This window comes from Medicago sativa, chromosome 1 (genome assembly GCF_051527215.1).
Source record: "Medicago sativa cultivar Bolivia chromosome 1, Bolivia_mono, whole genome shotgun sequence".
Lineage (NCBI taxonomy): Eukaryota > Viridiplantae > Streptophyta > Magnoliopsida > Fabales > Fabaceae > Medicago > Medicago sativa.
The window spans coordinates 85,146,538-85,165,915 of NC_140749.1; the positions used below are offsets into that span (position 1 = coordinate 85,146,538).

The 19,378-nt window shown below is 29.6% G+C and overlaps 1 protein-coding gene and 1 long non-coding RNA gene across 3 annotated transcripts; both read right to left on the reverse strand.

The window, feature by feature from the left end:
* Positions 1-2,694: 2,694 nt before the first annotated feature.
* On the reverse strand, positions 2,695-4,360 carry LOC146958462 (uncharacterized). The gene is made up of 3 exons (XR_015024642.1): positions 4,110-4,360; positions 3,835-3,921; positions 2,695-3,661 (listed from the first exon to the last, which is right to left on the reverse strand). It is a non-coding gene; the product is annotated as an uncharacterized LOC146958462 (long non-coding RNA).
* A 7,529-nt stretch (positions 4,361-11,889) lies between these two features.
* Positions 11,890-17,310, reverse strand: LOC146958463 (uncharacterized). Of its 2 annotated transcripts, XM_085739961.1 has the most exons (9): positions 16,860-17,310; positions 15,224-15,384; positions 15,063-15,145; positions 14,801-14,938; positions 13,667-13,698; positions 13,415-13,577; positions 13,003-13,329; positions 12,600-12,909; positions 11,890-12,077 (listed from the first exon to the last, which is right to left on the reverse strand). In XM_085739961.1, exons 7-9 carry the CDS (start codon positions 13,215-13,217, stop codon positions 11,955-11,957), a joined length of 648 nt encoding a protein of 215 aa, XP_085596087.1. In that variant the 5' UTR covers positions 13,218-13,329; positions 13,415-13,577; positions 13,667-13,698; positions 14,801-14,938; positions 15,063-15,145; positions 15,224-15,384; positions 16,860-17,310; the 3' UTR covers positions 11,890-11,954. The 2 variants fall into 2 exon arrangements, with proteins under 2 accessions (XP_085596087.1, XP_085596088.1); XM_085739962.1 differs by lacking the exon at positions 13,667-13,698.
* Positions 17,311-19,378: the final 2,068 nt, after the last annotated feature.

The following is a 19,378-nucleotide window of genomic DNA, read 5'->3' on the forward strand; positions in this document are numbered from 1 at the left end:
TTAAACGATATCTTCCTTTTTACTAAAACCATGGCTATGCCTATTATCAGTGGATATTTTACCATTCTTGACAGCGGCAAAGCTTGCAAAAAATTTATGCAGGGGCCAATTATAAAGAATTTTTTTTTTTTGAAAACAAACGTATTAAATTTAAGGATAAAATATATTTTTAGTCCCATCAATTATAATTTTTTTAGGTTTAGTCCTTAAAAAAATTATTCAATTTTTGTCTCAGCTTTTTAAAATTTTACAAAAAAAGTGTTTTTAGTCTTGAATTTAATCTCTAACAAAAAATTAAGGACTAAAATTAACAAATCTTAGAAACTTAACATAAAAATCGCTATTTTAAAACGTTTGACAAAATGCATTTGAAGAACCCAATTTCATCAATAACTGCCTGTTTAATAATAGATTAATAATGTCTTTTCAAATGTAAATAAATAGGTTATTTGCAAGAAACTCATTGTCCATTTAACTTGTCTATGACTATTGTCTTGCTAATTTTTATTGTTGAAAAAGGTTTCTCTATTGTTGTTATTGAGACCGAAAGTATCAAACCAATACAAATAAATCTATCAATTTTGTAGTAGTTTTTTTACTTTATTGTTTATGTTAATTTTTGCAACTAAACTTGTTTGGAGTAGTTCAATGTTTATTATTTAGGGTAGCAGGATATAAATACATACTGACTAATTCAAGAATAGTATTTTTTTGAGGTAGCCAAGGCTACCCCTCCCATATGAAGGGCTACGCCCCTGATTCTTGAGGCTGGTAATGTACCCAAGAAACTCGATCCATCCACCAACGCATCATTTTGTCTTGGTTATTCATGACTTAAGTAAGACACTTATTTTCTTTCATGGATTTCGATTTCCTTTTCATCTACTGTTCCTAACTTCGTTGACTAGATACTTGTTTGAAAATTCCATTTTCTATGTTGTCAAAATATTACTAGGAGGCTCAATCCTTGCCATAAGTCACCTTGTGTCATTGATCTACCCTTCTTAGTAGGGGTGTTCGCGGTTCGGTTTGGATCGGTTTTGAGGTAAAAAATCAACCGATCCAAAATAAAAATCATGTGCGGTTCGGTTCGGTTTGGATGATTATGTTAAAAAAATCCGAACCGATCCGATCCAAATATATGCGGTTTAATTTGGATCGGTTTTTGGATATTCAAAGTGCAACATGTAATTTTTTTATTAATATTAATATTACTCATACACCATAAAATAATATGTTTGATACAAAACATGACACAAATTTATTAAAAAAGTTAACATTACACAATGAAAATGATTGATTATATTTGAAATAAATGAAGTAGTAATAATATAGATTAAATTAATGCAACTAGACCATCGACCCGTGCTTTCGCACGGGTCATATCAATAGTAATAATTGACAATGAAATAAAAAATAATATAAAAGTGCGATGGTAGTTCATTTTATAATGAAACATCTACTCTGCGAATATAACATAATATTGAAATAGCATGAGTCGTTTAACACAAAAAGTTTGACAGTTTGCTAATACCTTTAAAATGAACATATGTCAGAAAAAATATATTATACAACGAAGTACTACACATTACAAAAAACTTTTTTATAAACCACATTCGACGTAACATTGGTATCGTCACCGTCTTCATAATTTATCAAGATCTTCAAACCATCTCTTGAAGTAAGCCTTGATATTGCAACATACAATTGTCCATGTGAAAAAACAGGAGAAGGTAAATAGACACCAACATTTTTTAGTGGCTAACCTTGGCTTTCGTTGATAGTCATTGCAAATGAAACAATTAACGGAAACTGATCTATGAATATCAATGTTGATAGTTTTTTGTTATTTACAAATGATATACTTTATTTATTAATTTTGTTTTTGGTGCATCATATACTTTATTACTTATCCTCATTGAACATGTAACACATTCTTTCGGTCTTTGGAGTGCATTTTATCCTCCAAGCATTTCTTTAGTGTTTAATGAATCATCATATTTTCCTTTCTTTTACTATTATACTTTTAACTTTGGATATTATTTCTCAATTCCTTCCACAGATTTTTCTTTTGATAGTAATGGGGAAATTTTGCTAAAATTCATTCAATGTATCTCAAACTTTTTAACCAAGGACTAACAATTCTTATGTCTTCCACATCTAGAGTGGTTGTTGCCTGTTATCATGAATTAGTTGTTGCCAAGTTATACTTATGTCAATCGTTTTGTATATTGCATATGAGCATCTTTAAGGATTAACAAAAGTTTATTCTCTAAGCTAATGGTAATTCACTTTCATAATTGATTGATTCGCACAGGACATAAATTATAATGTCATAAAACATAAATTTATTCCTCTCGTATTTTTCTTTAATCGATCCTCACAGACCACAAATCAAACCTGCACAAAAGAAACTAAAATATTGTCAGAACTCCCAATTTAAAATAGCAAATCCTTTCAATGGTCCTTGCAAATGTTCAACAATTTTGCAACCGAACTAATGTTCAACACTTTCAATCTCAAAAGCAACCAAACTTAATTGAAGGAACAACAAATTTCAATAAGCCATTTAGAATATTCATGTGAAAAGTCTACACATACAACAATTTTGCCGACTTAATGGCTGAACAATCTGATCCCTCAATTATACTTAAAACATCACGCAATGCAAAACCAAAATTCAATTATGCAAAATAAAAGATTGACTACCCCTTGTTCATTTTGAAACCATCACCAACAACAATATCATTCTATACACCAGTATAGTTGAGTTAGTTCAAGTGGTTCTCAAGAGAACAATCCAATTTGAGCTTCATAAGCAATTCGATTTTTCCTGCAACTTCATTCCCATAACACAATAAATTGAATGTGGTCAAGAAATTGATATACATTTTGCTCAACCATATAATTAATGAACCACCATATCACAACATAAATTAGAATACATAAATAAGAATATATAAGAAGACGTAGATAAGAAGACATAAATAAGAAGACATCTTTTTCATTAAACTACTATTAAACTATAAGAAAATAGACATAAGAGCCAAGATATTAATTGGTCAGTGAGCAAACCAATGTAATTGAGTGTCCTCTAATGGTAAAGGTAAGAAAACTCCTAATGCTTACAAACCATTCTGCAAAATAAAGTGGATCAAATGAGTATGGTTTATAGGAGTATAACAAAATCAACTTAGAAAAACTGAAAACAAAAGTGAATATATAAACTAAAGAGAAGAGTAGAAGGAAAAAAAAATAAGCAAATGATTTAATCTACATGACTATGTCTTGTGTAAATCCTGCTACACAAAAAAAAAAGTACCTTGATACAAAGCAAGCCATAAGTGACACAACAATCAAATTTCAATAGTGATCTAAATATCTTGCATAGCATAAGCAAACTCAACATCATTGTGTTAGGTTAATATTGTAGTACCCATCAAATAAATAAAATATATTATTTAGGTTAATGGTTTGCATTGTAGTCCCCGTCAAATAAAATATATTCTTTAGCAACATTGAAAGGAAAAAATTGGAAAATTCTGCATTTAAGCTAATTAATATATTTTTAAAAATGGGATAATAGCAATGTTGTAGAAAAATACCTCAATTGGAGGATGTAATAATTCCCTAAAATACTGAGTCAATATGTTAGCAATCCCTAACAAAGAAAACCAAATGAAAATTAGCTCATGAGACTTTTCATGCTAAATGAAACCACATAACAGAAGAGATTGAGGGCTATATAGAGAGAGGTAAAGAGAAAAAGGCACAAAAAATACACTAAAAAGAAAGTAACGTTGGGTATTTGCAGAATGGAAACAACTTTGGTACCTGCAATGCACATCAACCTAAGAGGTTACAATCAACCATCAGCCATCATCATCATTCATCGACTTACTCCAACCACTCATCAGATCCCTACATTTGAGCACTAAGCAGACTTCATGCTAGTACTATAATAGTAATACCATTTATAACGATGAAGAAGATGTAAAACACGTAACACAATCAATTTTCATCTAGCTAGAGTTGTATTGCATTATACAAAATTATACATCATAAGGAAATAAAGTGATTGTAATCCAGTAAAGTAAGAAAAAACTCACTGTATTCCCAAGCAAGGTTGCTTATATAAGAAAGCTAAAGCTATCATCAAAAAGTGCATTTGATTGCCGTGCATTTTCTGTTTTCTCTATTTCTTTCTTAACAGCCATCCTTCTACCAAAATCAAAGGATTCCATACTCTATATGAGCATCCCTTTTTGGAGATATTGAGCAACCTATCAATATATCAATTCACTCACCTATCACATTTCCAAAAAACAATAAGAGAAACAACAAAATTGTTTGAATTAGAACAAATATGAAAAAAATAAAATAAAAAGGATTTGTGCATCACAATTTAAAAAAGGTATGGCAGTGAGAAACAGAACATATTGATTCAAATGAGCTAAAAAAAATATTTAGAATCCATTACTCATGAAAAATGCCTAAATTCTTTATCTCAAAATCTATCATTCGTACTACCAAAATATTTCTCCAATCGATCTGAAAAGTCGATGCCAAAGAGAAATTACAAAAGTAATAATTAGAAAATAGAGATATAAATCAGTGTCAGAAGAAAACATGAGATATTTCTTCATCATGATGGCGTTTCATAGAATGGGAAGGATGAGAATTGAAGAGATAGTGGGAGAAGAACAAATGATCAGGAAATAGAATGGAAAAAGAAAGGATCTGCATACTCACGCAAATGAAACATTGCTTTTCTCAAATTTATTAACGGAAAAAGAAAGGATTTGTCAAAAGATGAAACATTGCATACTCACGCAAATTTTTGTTTTGTTTTTCAACAAAAATAGGATAATTAGGTTGGAAAGGATAGGAGCGATCTGTTTAAAGGAAATAATAGGATTGATTTGTTTTTTTTTATTTTTTATGATTATCTGTTTAGTAGGAAACGATTCTTAGAGTGCAAACAAAATAGGAACAATCTGTTAATAGGAGTGATTTGTTTTTTATTTTTTATGTTTATCTGTTTAGTAGCAAATGATTTTTGTCTTCCAAAAAAATAGGAGCAATATGTTAATAGGAGTTATTTACGCAAAATAGAGTTAATAGGAGCAATAGAGTTAATAGGAGCAATATGTTAATAGGAGTTAATAGGAGCAATAGAGTTAATAGGAGTTAATAGGAGCAATATGTTAATAGTAGCAAATGATTTTTTTTTTTTATGTTTATTTGTTTAGTAGCAAATGATTTTTTTTTTATGTTTATCTGTTTATCAGCAAAATAGAGTTTTGTTATATTAACTAGTTTAGAGACCCGGCGTTGCCCGGGTTAGATATTAAATAAGTTTTATAAGTTTGTGTCCACGAATACACGTGTCAGTATATTAGATTGAATTTATTTAAATTTACAATTATAATAATATCATAAAAATAAATATAAATATTTCAAAAAAAATTAAAAATAAATATAAATGATGAGATGAATGTCCAATGCAAGAATAAAAAGTGTAACAAAATCAATAATGAATTAGTCCAAGTGGTAATAGTTTTGGGTCCTTTAAACATGGACTATTACTTTTCCACCCTATTGCCTTCTCCCGCGCCCTGTAAAATTTCTAAAAATGCTCTTGTGCATTCCGGATTTTAAAATTCGGATTCATGTTTACTATTTCGGATTTTATAATCCGGACAATTCTTATGTATAATCAGTCATCAGACTCTCTCACATTTCAACAGTTTTGAGTTTTCCTTTTAAAAACAACAAAAAAACAAAGTAAAAAATGCTATAAACCTGTCAAATAAAATCATAAAAATATAAAATAGTACCAAAAAATTCTAAAAATCAAATAAAACTAATGGAAATTTTTTCGGATTTTTCTGAGAATATGAAAAATTAATAAAAATGAAAAATGGGTCTAAACGATGGAATTTTGGATTTTGAGGGGCGGAGTCCCGTAAGAAGTCCCTTCTATGGGAGTCATGGTCCTTGAATTTTTTTCTGATTTTCTGGGGATGTTTCGGAGCAATCCGATCAAGTAGCCCGAAAACCCGATTTTTGTTAAATAAAATATTGGTTTTTAAAAATAATAAAAATATTGAGAATGAATGTGGAAGTGACATGTGGTATAAAAAACCTTACTTTATATATATACTATTGATTGATTGATTGATTGATTGATGTGTAGTTTGTTGAGATAAAAAATACTGAGTGCATAAGATCAAAAGTTTGTTGAGATATTTATGTTAAATAAAATAGAAAAAATAATAAAAATATTGAGAATGAATGTGGAAGTGACATGTGGCATAAAAAACCTTACTTTATATATATACTATTGATTGATTGATGTGTAGTTTGTTGAGATATTTATGTTAAATAAAATAGAAAAAATAATAAAAATATTGAGAATGAATGTGGAAGTGACATGTGGCATAAAAAGCTTACTTTATATATATACTATTGATTGATTGATGTGTAGTTTGTTGAGATAAAAAATACTGAGTGCATAAGATCAAAAGTTTGTTGAGATATTTATGTTAAATAAAATAGAAAAAATAATAAAAATATTGAGAATGAATGTGGAAGTGACATGTGGCATAAAAAACCTTACTTTATATATATACTATTGATTGATTGATGTGTAGTTTGTTGAGATATTTATGTTAAATAAAATAGAAAAAATAATAAAAATATTGAGAATGAATGTGGAAGTGACATGTGGCATAAAAAACCTTAATTTATATATATACTATTGATTGATTGATGTGTAGTTTGTTGAGATAAAAAATACTGAGTGCATGAGATCAAAAGTTTGTTGAGATATTTATGTTAAATAAAATAGAAAAAATAATAAAAATATTGAGAATGAATGTGGAAGTGACATGTGGCATAAAAAACCTTACTTTATATATATACTATTGATTGATTGATGTGTAGTTTGTTGAGATATTTATGTTAAATAAAATAGAAAAAATAATAAAAATATTGAGAATGAATGTGGAAGTGACATTATGTTAAATAAAATAGAAAAAATAATAAAAATATTGAGAATGAATGTGGAAGTGACATGTGGCATAAAAAACCTTACTTTATATATATACTATTGATTGATTGATGTGTAGTTTGTTGAGATATTTATGTTAAATAAAATAGAAAAAATAATAAAAATATTGAGAATGAATGTGGAAGTGACATTATGTTAAATAAAATAGAAAAAATAATAAAAATATTGAGAATGAATGTGGAAGTGACATGTGGCATAAAAAACCTTACTTTATATATATACTATTGATTGATTGATGTGTAGTTTGTTGAGATATTTATGTTAAATAAAATAGAAAAAATAATAAAAATATTGAGAATGAATGTGGAAGTGACATGTGGCATAAAAAACCTTAATTTATATATATACTATTGATTGATTGATGTGTAGTTTGTTGAGATAAAAAATACTGAGTGCATGAGATCAAAAGTTTGTTGAGATATTTATGTTAAATAAAATAGAAAAAATAATAAAAATATTGAGAATGAATGTGGAAGTGACATGTGGCATAAAAAACCTTACTTTATATATATACTATTGATTGATTGATGTGTAGTTTGTTGAGATATTTATGTTAAATAAAATAGAAAAAATAATAAAAATATTGAGAATGAATGTGGAAGTGACATTATGTTAAATAAAATAGAAAAAATAATAAAAATATTGAGAATGAATGTGGAAGTGACATGTGGCATAAAAAACCTTACTTTATATATATACTATTGATTGATTGATGTGTAGTTTGTTGAGATATTTATGTTAAATAAAATAGAAAAAATAATAAAAATATTGAGAATGAATGTGGAAGTGACATGTGGCATAAAAAAGCTTACTTTATATATATACTATTGATTGATTGATGTGTAGTTTGTTGAGATAAAAAATACTGAGTGCATCAGATCAAAAGTTTGTTGAGATATTTATGTTAAATAAAATAGAAAAAATAATAAAAATATTGAGAATGAATGTGGAAGTGACATGTGGCATAAAAAACCTTACTTTATATATATACTATTGATTGATTGATGTGTAGTTTGTTGAGATATTTATGTTAAATAAAATAGAAAAAATAATAAAAATATTGAGAATGAATGTGGAAGTGACATGTGGCATAAAAAACCTTAATTTATATATATACTATTGATTGATTGATGTGTAGTTTGTTGAGATAAAAAATACTGAGTGCATGAGATCAAAAGTTTGTTGAGATATTTATGTTAAATAAAATAGAAAAAATAATAAAAATATTGAGAATGAATGTGGAAGTGACATGTGGCATAAAAAACCTTACTTTATATATATACTATTGATTGATTGATGTGTAGTTTGTTGAGATATTTATGTTAAATAAAATAGAAAAAATAATAAAAATATTGAGAATGAATGTGGAAGTGACATGTGGCATAAAAAACCTTACTTTATATATATACTATTGATTGATTGATGTGTAGTTTGTTGAGATATTTATGTTAAATAAAATAGAAAAAATAATAAAAATATTGAGAATGAATGTGGAAGTGACATGTGGCATAAAAAAGCTTACTTTATATATATACTATTGATTGATTGATGTGTAGTTTGTTGAGATAAAAAATACTGAGTGCATAAGATCAAAAGTTTGTTGAGATATTTATGTTAAATAAAATAGAAAAAATAATAAAAATATTGAGAATGAATGTGGAAGTGACATGTGGCATAAAAAACCTTACTTTATATATATACTATTGATTGATTGATGTGTAGTTTGTTGAGATATTTATGTTAAATAAAATAGAAAAAATAATAAAAATATTGAGAATGAATGTGGAAGTGACATGTGGCATAAAAAACCTTAATTTATATATATACTATTGATTGATTGATGTGTAGTTTGTTGAGATTAAAAATACTGAGTGCATGAGATCAAAAGTTTGTTGAGATATTTATGTTAAATAAAATAGAAAAAATAATAAAAATATTGAGAATGAATGTGGAAGTGACATGTGGCATAAAAAACCTTACTTTATATATATACTATTGATTGATTGATGTGTAGTTTGTTGAGATATTTATGTTAAATAAAATAGAAAAAATAATAAAAATATTGAGAATGAATGTGGAAGTGACATGTGGCATAAAAAACCTTACTTTATATATATACTATTGATGTAGCTAATCAGCAAAATAGATTTTTCTTTTTTTATGTTTATCAATTTTATTTGTATGATTTTTGTGTTGGAAACAAAATAGGAGGAAACTGTTATAGGATGGACTCTGTTTAGTAAAAGGTGTGAAAATTAGGGCCGATTTGTTTTGTTCAAGAAAATAGGAGATTAGGTTTGATGTGGCCGATTTGTTTCAACAAAAAAATAGGGTTAATAGGGTAATCTGTTTCAACAAAAAAATAGGGTTAATAGGAAACAGGAGATTTGGTCCGATTTATTTCAACAAAAAAATAAGGTTAATAGGGTTAAAACAGTAAATTTAGGCAATAGGATTTAGGTTAAAATTAGGGCTAAAATAACCTATAGGAGTTAATAGGAGCAATAGAGTTAATAGGAGCAATAGAGTTAATAGAGTTAATAGGAGCAATATGTTAATAGGAGTTAATAGGAGCAATATGTTAATAGTAGCAAATGATTTTTTTTTTTTATGTTTATTTGTTTAGTAGCAAATGATTTTTTTTTTTATGTTTATCTGTTTATCAGCAAAATAGAGTTTTGTTATATTAATGTAGCTAATCAGCAAAATAGATTTTTCTTTTTTTATGTTTATCAATTTTATTTGTATGATTTTTGTGTTGGAAACAAAATAGGAGGAAACTGTTATAGGATGGACTCTGTTTAGTAAAAGGTGTGAAAATTAGGGCCGATTTGTTTTGTTCAAGAAAATAGGAGATTAGGTGTGATGTGGCCGATTTGTTTCAACAAAAAAATAGGGTTAATAGGGAAATATGAGATTAGGTCCAATCTGTTTCAACAAAAAAATAGGGTTAATAGGAAACAGGAGATTTGGTCCGATTTATTTCAACAAAAAAATAAGGTTAATAGGGTTAAAACAGTAAATTTAGGCAATAGGATTTAGGTTAAAATTAGGGCTAAAATAACCTTTCGGTTAACTTTTATTGATAAACTAGATCATCGACCCGTGCTAACGCACGGGTCATTCAAAAGAAAAAATATAGCGCAAATATGAAAGTAAACATTTTACTTAAATCTAAAAAATAGTATAATTCAATTCATAAAATAAATTGTCAGAAACCTTTGTAATGTACCATATTAAACAATTTCCACTACATTGACCATGTTACGGTAAACATAACATATAAATTTAATGACATTTTACCCTACAGCTGCCATTCTATTCTTGATTTCATTGTCGGTGTCATAAACGTACAATTGAGCAAACTTTGGGTCATTTCCTTCCATTGGCAGCAAACCGATGATAGTTTTCGCTATTCAGAACAAACGTCGGAGGAGCGTTCCCGCTATTCATAGAGCTGTCAATCTTGCCACCCATTGATGTGAAGGCAAAAGTACTGTTAAAAGATCGAATATTTTCTATAAAGTACTTGCTTCTTCTATTGTCAGAGTATTCAAATCAGCGAGAGGTTCAGGCAACGGTGGGTACGCAATTTTGATCCTCCCTTCCCTGCAACACATAGAGAGTTCTGGCTCTGTTGGCTTGCAATCCTTGCGAGTCCTCTCTCCATACCACATGTGTGATCCACAATCTTGCATATACAATCTGGTTGCCCAAAATCCTCGTAACTTACACTTTCAACATAATCTGAAAATAACGCGAGTATCATCAATTGTATATATTGTAACAATGTCTCGGATGAAAGCAAACATATTTATATTTAAATTACAAATAATGGTACCTGATCGAAGGGACGAAAATATTACCAACAACATATCGGTGCAATTCTGATGCACAATGTCAGTGCTGATGTCTGTTCAAATACAACAGCTATATACGTTAAGAAATCATTGTTCGACCAATATAGTTTTACGATGAAAATTCATATTCATCCAATACGATATTAGCAACAAAGTATAAATATAAAGTTGCAGGGACAAAAAGCAACATTACCTGAATTTGGTGGGATATCTTCGTCTTCCTGATTTTGAAGGTAGATTTCAACTATTGATTCTTCATTAGTAGATGTGACAGACGACAAAATTGTGTATGTGGCTTGAAAAAGATGGTTCTGGTTTACACTTACATCATCATCCAGAATCAAATGAAATAAACAAAATTTGAGAGGGTCGTAATGTTCTTTTCAGCATAATTGTTTTTTTATAACTTTCAGTTTTTGTAAAGAAACAAAGTGTTCTACCAACTGAGATATAAGAAATCCAAACAAAGTACTTAACTTTCTGCAAGGCCATACAGGAAAGAAACGACATGAAGTCGAAGAATTGGCACGCAGATTATGTTCTTGGGAAGAGAGGAAAAAGAAAAAAGAAATTCTTAATGCTGGCAATCACATTTCAATGAAAATTGCATAGTTATTCTTTTTGTTTTTTTTTTATCTGTTTAGGTTTAGAGAGATTTTAATAAGCAACCTTATGGAGAAAACTTTTCTTAATAAAAGAACATGACAACAAATTAGTGGTGAGACACGTGTGGCATTTGCTAAAACATGTCCACTAGTTCCAAGGATTTCGTTGGTCTGGCTATTAGAACCGCGCCTATTCGGTACTTCTTCAAAGAAACATCCATGTTTTAGCAAAATTAGGTGAAACAATTACTAATAGTGTTGCGGTGCTTGTGCTTGACTAACCATTTGTGATGTCGGACAAAGGATTTCTGTTAGAGACGTTGAAACTTGCATGAGATGAAGGTTGATGTGAAACAATTTCTGAATTTTTACTCAGAGACTACTACAAAATTTGGTTATATAGAACTAAAAAATTTACTCAATTATAACAGCACAGCTTCTAACTCCTAATTGATCAATCCTTTGACATGCGATCTGAGTCTTCTTCATGAGATTGCTTGTTTGAGTAGCTCTGGTTGACAATGCTTCTCCTGGTTCCTGTGAAATTGTGAAATTGGAGAGAGAATTGTAAGATTTACAAAACAAATCATAGTTATCTTTATCTACTGGAAAAAGAATGTTTCCTCATTACCCCCAAAGAAGTAATAAATGATAATTAAAAAATAAACACATTATTACCAGCACCCGTTATATCAATTAATCATAACTCAGCAAGCAGTATAATATTACAAACTGTAATTTTGTATACTTCTTTTTTTGAGAGAAAACTGTAATTTTGTATACTTCTGTATATTATAGTATTGCAGAATTTAACTATCCCAATATCAGAAATATAGCATTTGAGACATAAAACAGCAGTGTCGAGGAAGCACTGATATCAAAGGAGATGTTGCTACAAAATTCACTCTTGCATGATTCTTATAACATCAGCCAAAATTGACGCAAGCATGTAATAGTTCCCACTCCCCCACCATTCTTAAATGTTAGGCAATTTATGGATGAAGCAATTTATCCTTACAAAAAAAATTAGGAACATGTCCTATATATATGCAATAATACCTTTTCTAGATTTTTCTTGTTTACTGCATTCAAATGAGCAGAACCTTCATCATTTGCAGTATCATATGTAGATGTAGAATTCTGATTTCCCTCCAAGTCCTTACTATTACCATTTATTACCCCAGATATAAATGGATCAGTATCATCAGCCACAGATTGGGAATTTTTAACTAAGTCATTTACAACTTGGTTTCCTCCTTGAACTGTTTGTTCGTGATTATTAGCTTTAGTTGCTGCTTCCTCGACCTTCCTTTTTTCTTCTTCTCTTTGTTGTTTCTTCTTTGCCTCTTGCTCCATTAATTGCTTAAATCTACAATACAAAGATGAACACATTTACAACAGGTTAAAATCAATCAATAGCATTGTGATATAAGTGTGGCTCGTTATAATTATAATCACTAACCTGTCACCAAGTCGTGGCCATTCTGATGTCAATTTTGAATCTTTTCTAGCTTCTTCAATTTTTGTGAAATTTAGATTCGATACTGACTTTTGAACCTGCATTAGGTCTACATACTTGTCACCAAGTCGTGGTCCTTCTGATGTCAATTTTGAATCTTTTCTAGCTTCTTCAATTTTTGTGAAATTTAGATTCGATACTGACTTTTGAACGTGCATTAGGTCTACATTTTTCACATCATCATCAAGAACTTGTCTCAAAGGATTTTTCGCACCTCCTAACTTTTGAAGCCATATCTGTTGTAAAGTGCTCAATATATTATTTGTGAATCTGCACAACTTAAAAGGTATAATAAGCAAATATAGATATCACGCTTACACATATAAGACCATTGGAAGGTTTTACGTGTGCTTACCAGTAAAGGCTAAGACCTGAAGGAACTGAAAGAGCAAAATACCCAATCACTAATGAGAGAAATCCATAAGCAATTTCCAGGGATAACCAAGGTAACCAATGACAGTTATCTCAGATGGCTCAGCAGGAAACGCAGATTGAGAAAAACCAATCCAATTCAGCTTCTGAGTATACGGAAAAAAAAAGGTTCGGTTAAATATCAATACACTTGTTAAAACACAATTAGAGCTTAAGAATACAGGACATAACTCACCAACATTGCCTCTGTGCCAGCATTGCCTACAACTATTAACATGATATTTAAGGTTAGCAAATAAGATAAAAGACTAACACATACAATTGAAAAAAACATAAGCATGGACATACACACACAACATTCAGAGGACAATCATACAGCTGATGAAACATGTAAATGAAACATAATTGGTCATTTTACAATTAAATGGCCAATTACAAATAAAATAATTGGTCATTTTACAAATAAAAATTACTTGTTCGATTTAGACATGTAAATGAAACAACTACCAAAACACATATTTAGGCATTGAAGAATGTAACAGGAGTGGAGACAATTTCAAATTCTAAATCAATCAAATCAAAATCGATACTATAGTTTTTATAATCTTGCAAGCAAGTCATGACATACAAATACAAAATCAATAAAATCACTTCATGTCAAATGCTTAAAAAATAAGTTCTTAAAAATGCAAAGAAACATATCAATATCAACAAATTGAGAAAGAAAGCAAAGAATGAAGTTTTTACAGTTACTATCTACCTTCATACATGATGTCATTAGATAAATAAACTATAAATTTTCAAAGACAATATCCATTGTTGAGATTGACAATTCCTAAATAACAATGATAGAAACATATACATTCTGAAATAGTTTTCCAAGGGGTGGAAAGAAGCCATCTGATAGAAGGATGACCGAGAAAATGACTAATGTTAATCTACATCAGCACATAGAAAAGGAGACCAAACATAAACAAAAAAATCAAAGTTTTAAAAAAAGGACAGATCTCTTAACTAAATGATATTAAGACATATTTGATGAAGTTTTGCTAGCATTCAATCCATCCAATAAACAAAAGGCCCCCTATCTCTTTAAAACATCCTAAACATTGACACATTGCAAACTCTAAGCAAACTTCAATGGAGAATATACACATTTGAGTTATGAAATTATGATTGAAATTTGAAAACTCCAAAAAAGCTTTGCAAGTTAGCATACAAATTCAACTAAAAAAATAAATTAAATTAAAATCAATATGTCTAATCTACTATAATACATCCAATAATTGAGGCGATAAAAACAACGAAATGATGATTAGAGGGGTTCAAAATAGTCTTAACAGATTAAAGGGGGAAAATATGGATTTACCTTCATTGATATCATACTACCAACCATCTACATGATTAGAGGGAGGAAAAATACTCTTCACCAATTTCTTGGTAGGCCTACATACTTTATCATTCTATCATTTCTTCTTCTCTTGCCTGAAATCATTAAGGGCCTTCTCTGGAATAAGGAGATTAAAACGAATCCTAAATCAGTAACTGAGCCATGGATTGATCAAGAGGAAATTTGAGATAATCATGAATTAATTAAGATAAAAATAAGTAATTGTACAATACTTACTTACAATGAAGTCCTAACAATAAAAAAAAAATGCTTTCATCACAGTGATGCACCTAGAGCTCTCAACTACAGGAACAAAATCATAAACTGGAGAAACCATAAACAAATTCAGATAAATTATTTAATCACATAATTGACAAAAAAAGGTTAACAACAAAACCTTACATAAAAATCCTTTCCAGAACCAATGAACCATACATCCGTAATCCTTTTAGTCACCTTCTGATACAACATTTGATCCATCCAAAATCAGGGTTCAATAGATTCGATCAACAATCACTCAACCCTCTTCACTTTCATTGTTGCTTCGAAACTTTCATAGCTAACTGTTGACAAATACGTGACAAATATGAAGAGGCAGAAAAGGAGAAATGAAAAATTCATTTAAAATCAAATCAATAATGATAAATCAATGTTTTGAGAATGAATCAATCTAACGAAATAAAGAAAATGAAGAGAAAAAAATCAAATGATTGAAGCTGATTGAAATATGGAAATCGGAAAGCATGTAATTGATTACCATGTGTTGTTGAGGCAGAGACTTTTTTGGCAAGCATGATAACAGATATTATAAGTAATCATCAACAATATTATAACACTAAAGGAAATTGCATGAACTGATAACAACATATAAAAAACAAACATTATATTTTTGTGCACGTGGGTAGCCAGATAGTTGAAAATTATTCCATATACATGTCAAGCCTAAATTTATCACACGTAATATTAAAGCTGTGAACCAAGCAACAATAGTATAGTCATCATTTTCCTTAAAAAAAAAATAGTATAGTCATCATTTGTACAACAACCGTCCTTTTATTTGGATGTCGAATGCGGAAGTTAAACAAAGAAGAGTTAGAGAGTAATAAAAAGGAAAGATATAAGCAATTTTAAGAAAGTGTGAATCAAAATAAAATAAATGATCCCAATTTATACATGAGAAGTCCTAAAGAAGACTGGTCTTATTAATTATTCAAGTTTAGTGGAGTTTATATATTCATTGACTAATTATTCAAGTTTAGTGTAGGAGGGAAAACCTGAGCCAAATCAGACATAGAAACTGCAGGAGGGAAAACTCTTGCTAAAACCACAACAATGCAATGAAAGGCAAAACACATTTAAAAATTACTCAATTGCAAAGGTATTGTGAAACAGTGAATTTAGGTACCTTAAACCCCAAACAGTAAACAAAACATAAAGGTATTCAAGTATGTTAGTTACATTTTCAAAACAGGAATGATATATTGACAATCATAGTTGTCAATCCACCGTATGTATATACGGTTCTTCTATTTTTTTAATCATTTTATATATGCCTCGATTTGCGTGCCCCACTTCACTGTGAAGGATTAAGGCTACGGTGTGAGTATCAACAACTTATTTTGGATGTCAACATATCATAGCTCTTTTCAAAAGTGTTACCTTCATGCTTTAATAATAACAATAAAGTTATAAAACATATCAGTTCAATTCCAAATTACACAATCATCGGACACATTAAAATCTATGGGATTCAAACAAAACAAAACCAAATTATTAAAAACCACAGTGCTATTAAACACTGACACCTAAAGACAATTTTTTTATCAGCACAGGACCTCGAACCTTAAATTAAATATAAAATATACAATAAAACAAACAAAAAAACAGCAATTTATTGAGGCTTAATATTGATCAACTTGATCTAAAATAAAAATAAAATCATAAGCATTAAACGAATCACAAGCAATGAAAAAAAATCAAATTTTCAATTAAAAGGGTGTGTGAAAAAGCATATCCAGATAAAGGGGTTTAATTATACCTTGAAAGCGAGGAGAGAAGAAGCAGCAGCATTAGGACGAAGATGAGAAAGATCAGATGAAAAGGAACCAAAAGCAGGTGAATTGGAAGAGGAAGAATCGAAGCTAGGAGCGAGAAGCCTGTTTCCTCGACCACCACGAGGCCTCAAGCTAAGAACTGTTTGATCACCTTGCTGCATACCGATCTAAAACGCTTGAAAGAGATTGATTGCTTGCAAACTTCACTGAATAGATGAATGAATTAATCAAAAATTGATTCCGCGGCGGCGCCGAATCGATTGAAAGAGAAGAAGAAAAAAATAAAAAAATTGAAGAAGAAGAAGAATAAGAAGGATTTGGATTGGATTTTGAGACAGAGAAGAAGAAGAAGGATCGGCTTTTTTTTTGTTATTATGTTTATGCGTTTAATTGTGCTTTTTTTCCTCTTCTTTTGTCACTAATTAAGGTTTTGGTTAGGGTAAAACAGGAATTTTATTCATTAGGGTTTAGGTTTAATTAGGGCTTCAATATTGGCTTGGGACAACTTTTATATATAGATATATAAATAGATAATTAAAATTTGGATTAGGGTAAATCAGTTAGAGTTTAGCGGAAACAACTGTGTTTGCAGCGGAAACAGATGAAAAGCCTTATTTTTCTTTTTGTTTTTCATAATTAAAGTTTGGAATAGGGTAAAATAGTAATTATAATCATTAGGGCTTAGGTAAAATTAGGGCGAAATTGTTTGCTTGGGGCAACTTTTATATATAGATTGATATATAAGATTAAATACCAATAAGAAATATATTAATGCAATATATAATACTAATAAAATAATAAATAAGTATAAAAATTTACTTTTGCGGTTCGGTTTGGTTCGGTTCGGTTTTGAAACGGCAATCTGAAATCCGATCCGATCATAGCGGTTTTTCCAAAACAACATCCAGACACATCCAAAAACATTCGGTTTTTTGCGGTTTTCGGATTTTTTGGATCGGTTTGCGGTTTTATTTTAGATCGGTTTGGATTTGAACACCCCTACTTCTTAGGTAAAAATCTAAGAATTTTTTTTATTTCTACCCTACTTTATCCACAAAAATACAAATCTACCCTACTTTTTCGAAAATTTCCAAAAATACCCTACTTTTCAGATTCTTCTGGTACCACACAACTCCAAGTTGCGGGGTACCCTAAAAGTTGCAAAAAAATTTGTCTTTATTATACCCCACAACTCCAAGTTGCGGGATACTTTCTTTATTTTTTAAAATTTTTTTTTAATGCCTCACAAGTCAAGATTGTGAGGTAGTTTCTTGTTTTTTTTTTTTAAAAAAATTTAAATACCCCACAACTTGGGTTGTGAGGTACCCTGTGTTGGGACCCACGCAAAGATTTTGTCTCCCACATTTTTTTTCTATCAAAATTTTTATAATATGATAAAAAAAAAGAAAAAACTTAATAATAAACCAAAAAAAAATTATATAACAAATAAAATTACAATAATTTTCTAAAAAAAATTACAATAAAATCTACAATTATTATAAAAAATGTCTTGTTCCACACCTTCGTCTTGTGACTTGTCTTGGATCATTGCGACGCGGTTCGGGAGTTGTTTGACGACGATTTCTTTTACAATGATTTACTTGAGGGTCATGTTGGGCTTCGTCATTGTTATATGTAGTTGATAAAAAAAATAAGAAAAAACCTAATTTGAATAGACTGATAACAATTATATAACAAATAAAATTACAATAATTTCCTTAAAAAAAACAATAAAATCTACAATTATTATAAAAAAAAATTCATGTTCCACACCTTTGTCTTGTGACCCGACAGCGATTTCTTTCACGATGAATTTCTTGAGGGTCGTGTTGGTCTTCATCATCGTTATTATAATTTTATTTGTTATATAATTTTTTTTGGTTTATTATTAAGTTTTTTCTTTTTTTTATCATATTAAAAAAAAATTGATAGAAAAAAATGTGGGAGACAAAATCTTTACGTGGGTCCCAACACATGGTACCTCACAACCCCAAGTTGTGGGGTATTTAATTTTTTTTTAAAAAAACAAGAAATTACCTCACAATCTTGATTTGTGGGGTATTAAAAAAATAAAGAAAGTACCCCGCAACTTGGAGTTGTGGGGTATAATAAAGACAAATTTTTTGGCAACTTTTAGGGTACCCCGCAACTTGGAGTTGTGTGGTACCAGAAGAATCTGAAAAAGTAGGGTACTTTTGGAAATTTTTGAAAAAGTAGGGTACATTTGTATTTTTGTGGATAAAGTAGGGTAGAAATAAAAAAATTTCAAAAATCTAATGTATTGTTCTAGCATATAATTATAAATTATGTTTTAGACCTAAAGTGACAATTGTTTATGATTTATAGACATGTTAGTAGTTATGAAGAAACAAAGCCGTGGCGGGAGGAGCCAGTCAGAGGAACCAAGGATTTTGCTAGTCAAGCGCGCCAAGGTAAGGAGGTGAGCGATATCAATCGGAAATCATAGACATCACGTTTGCACGACGAGCGCGGGCCAGTTTGA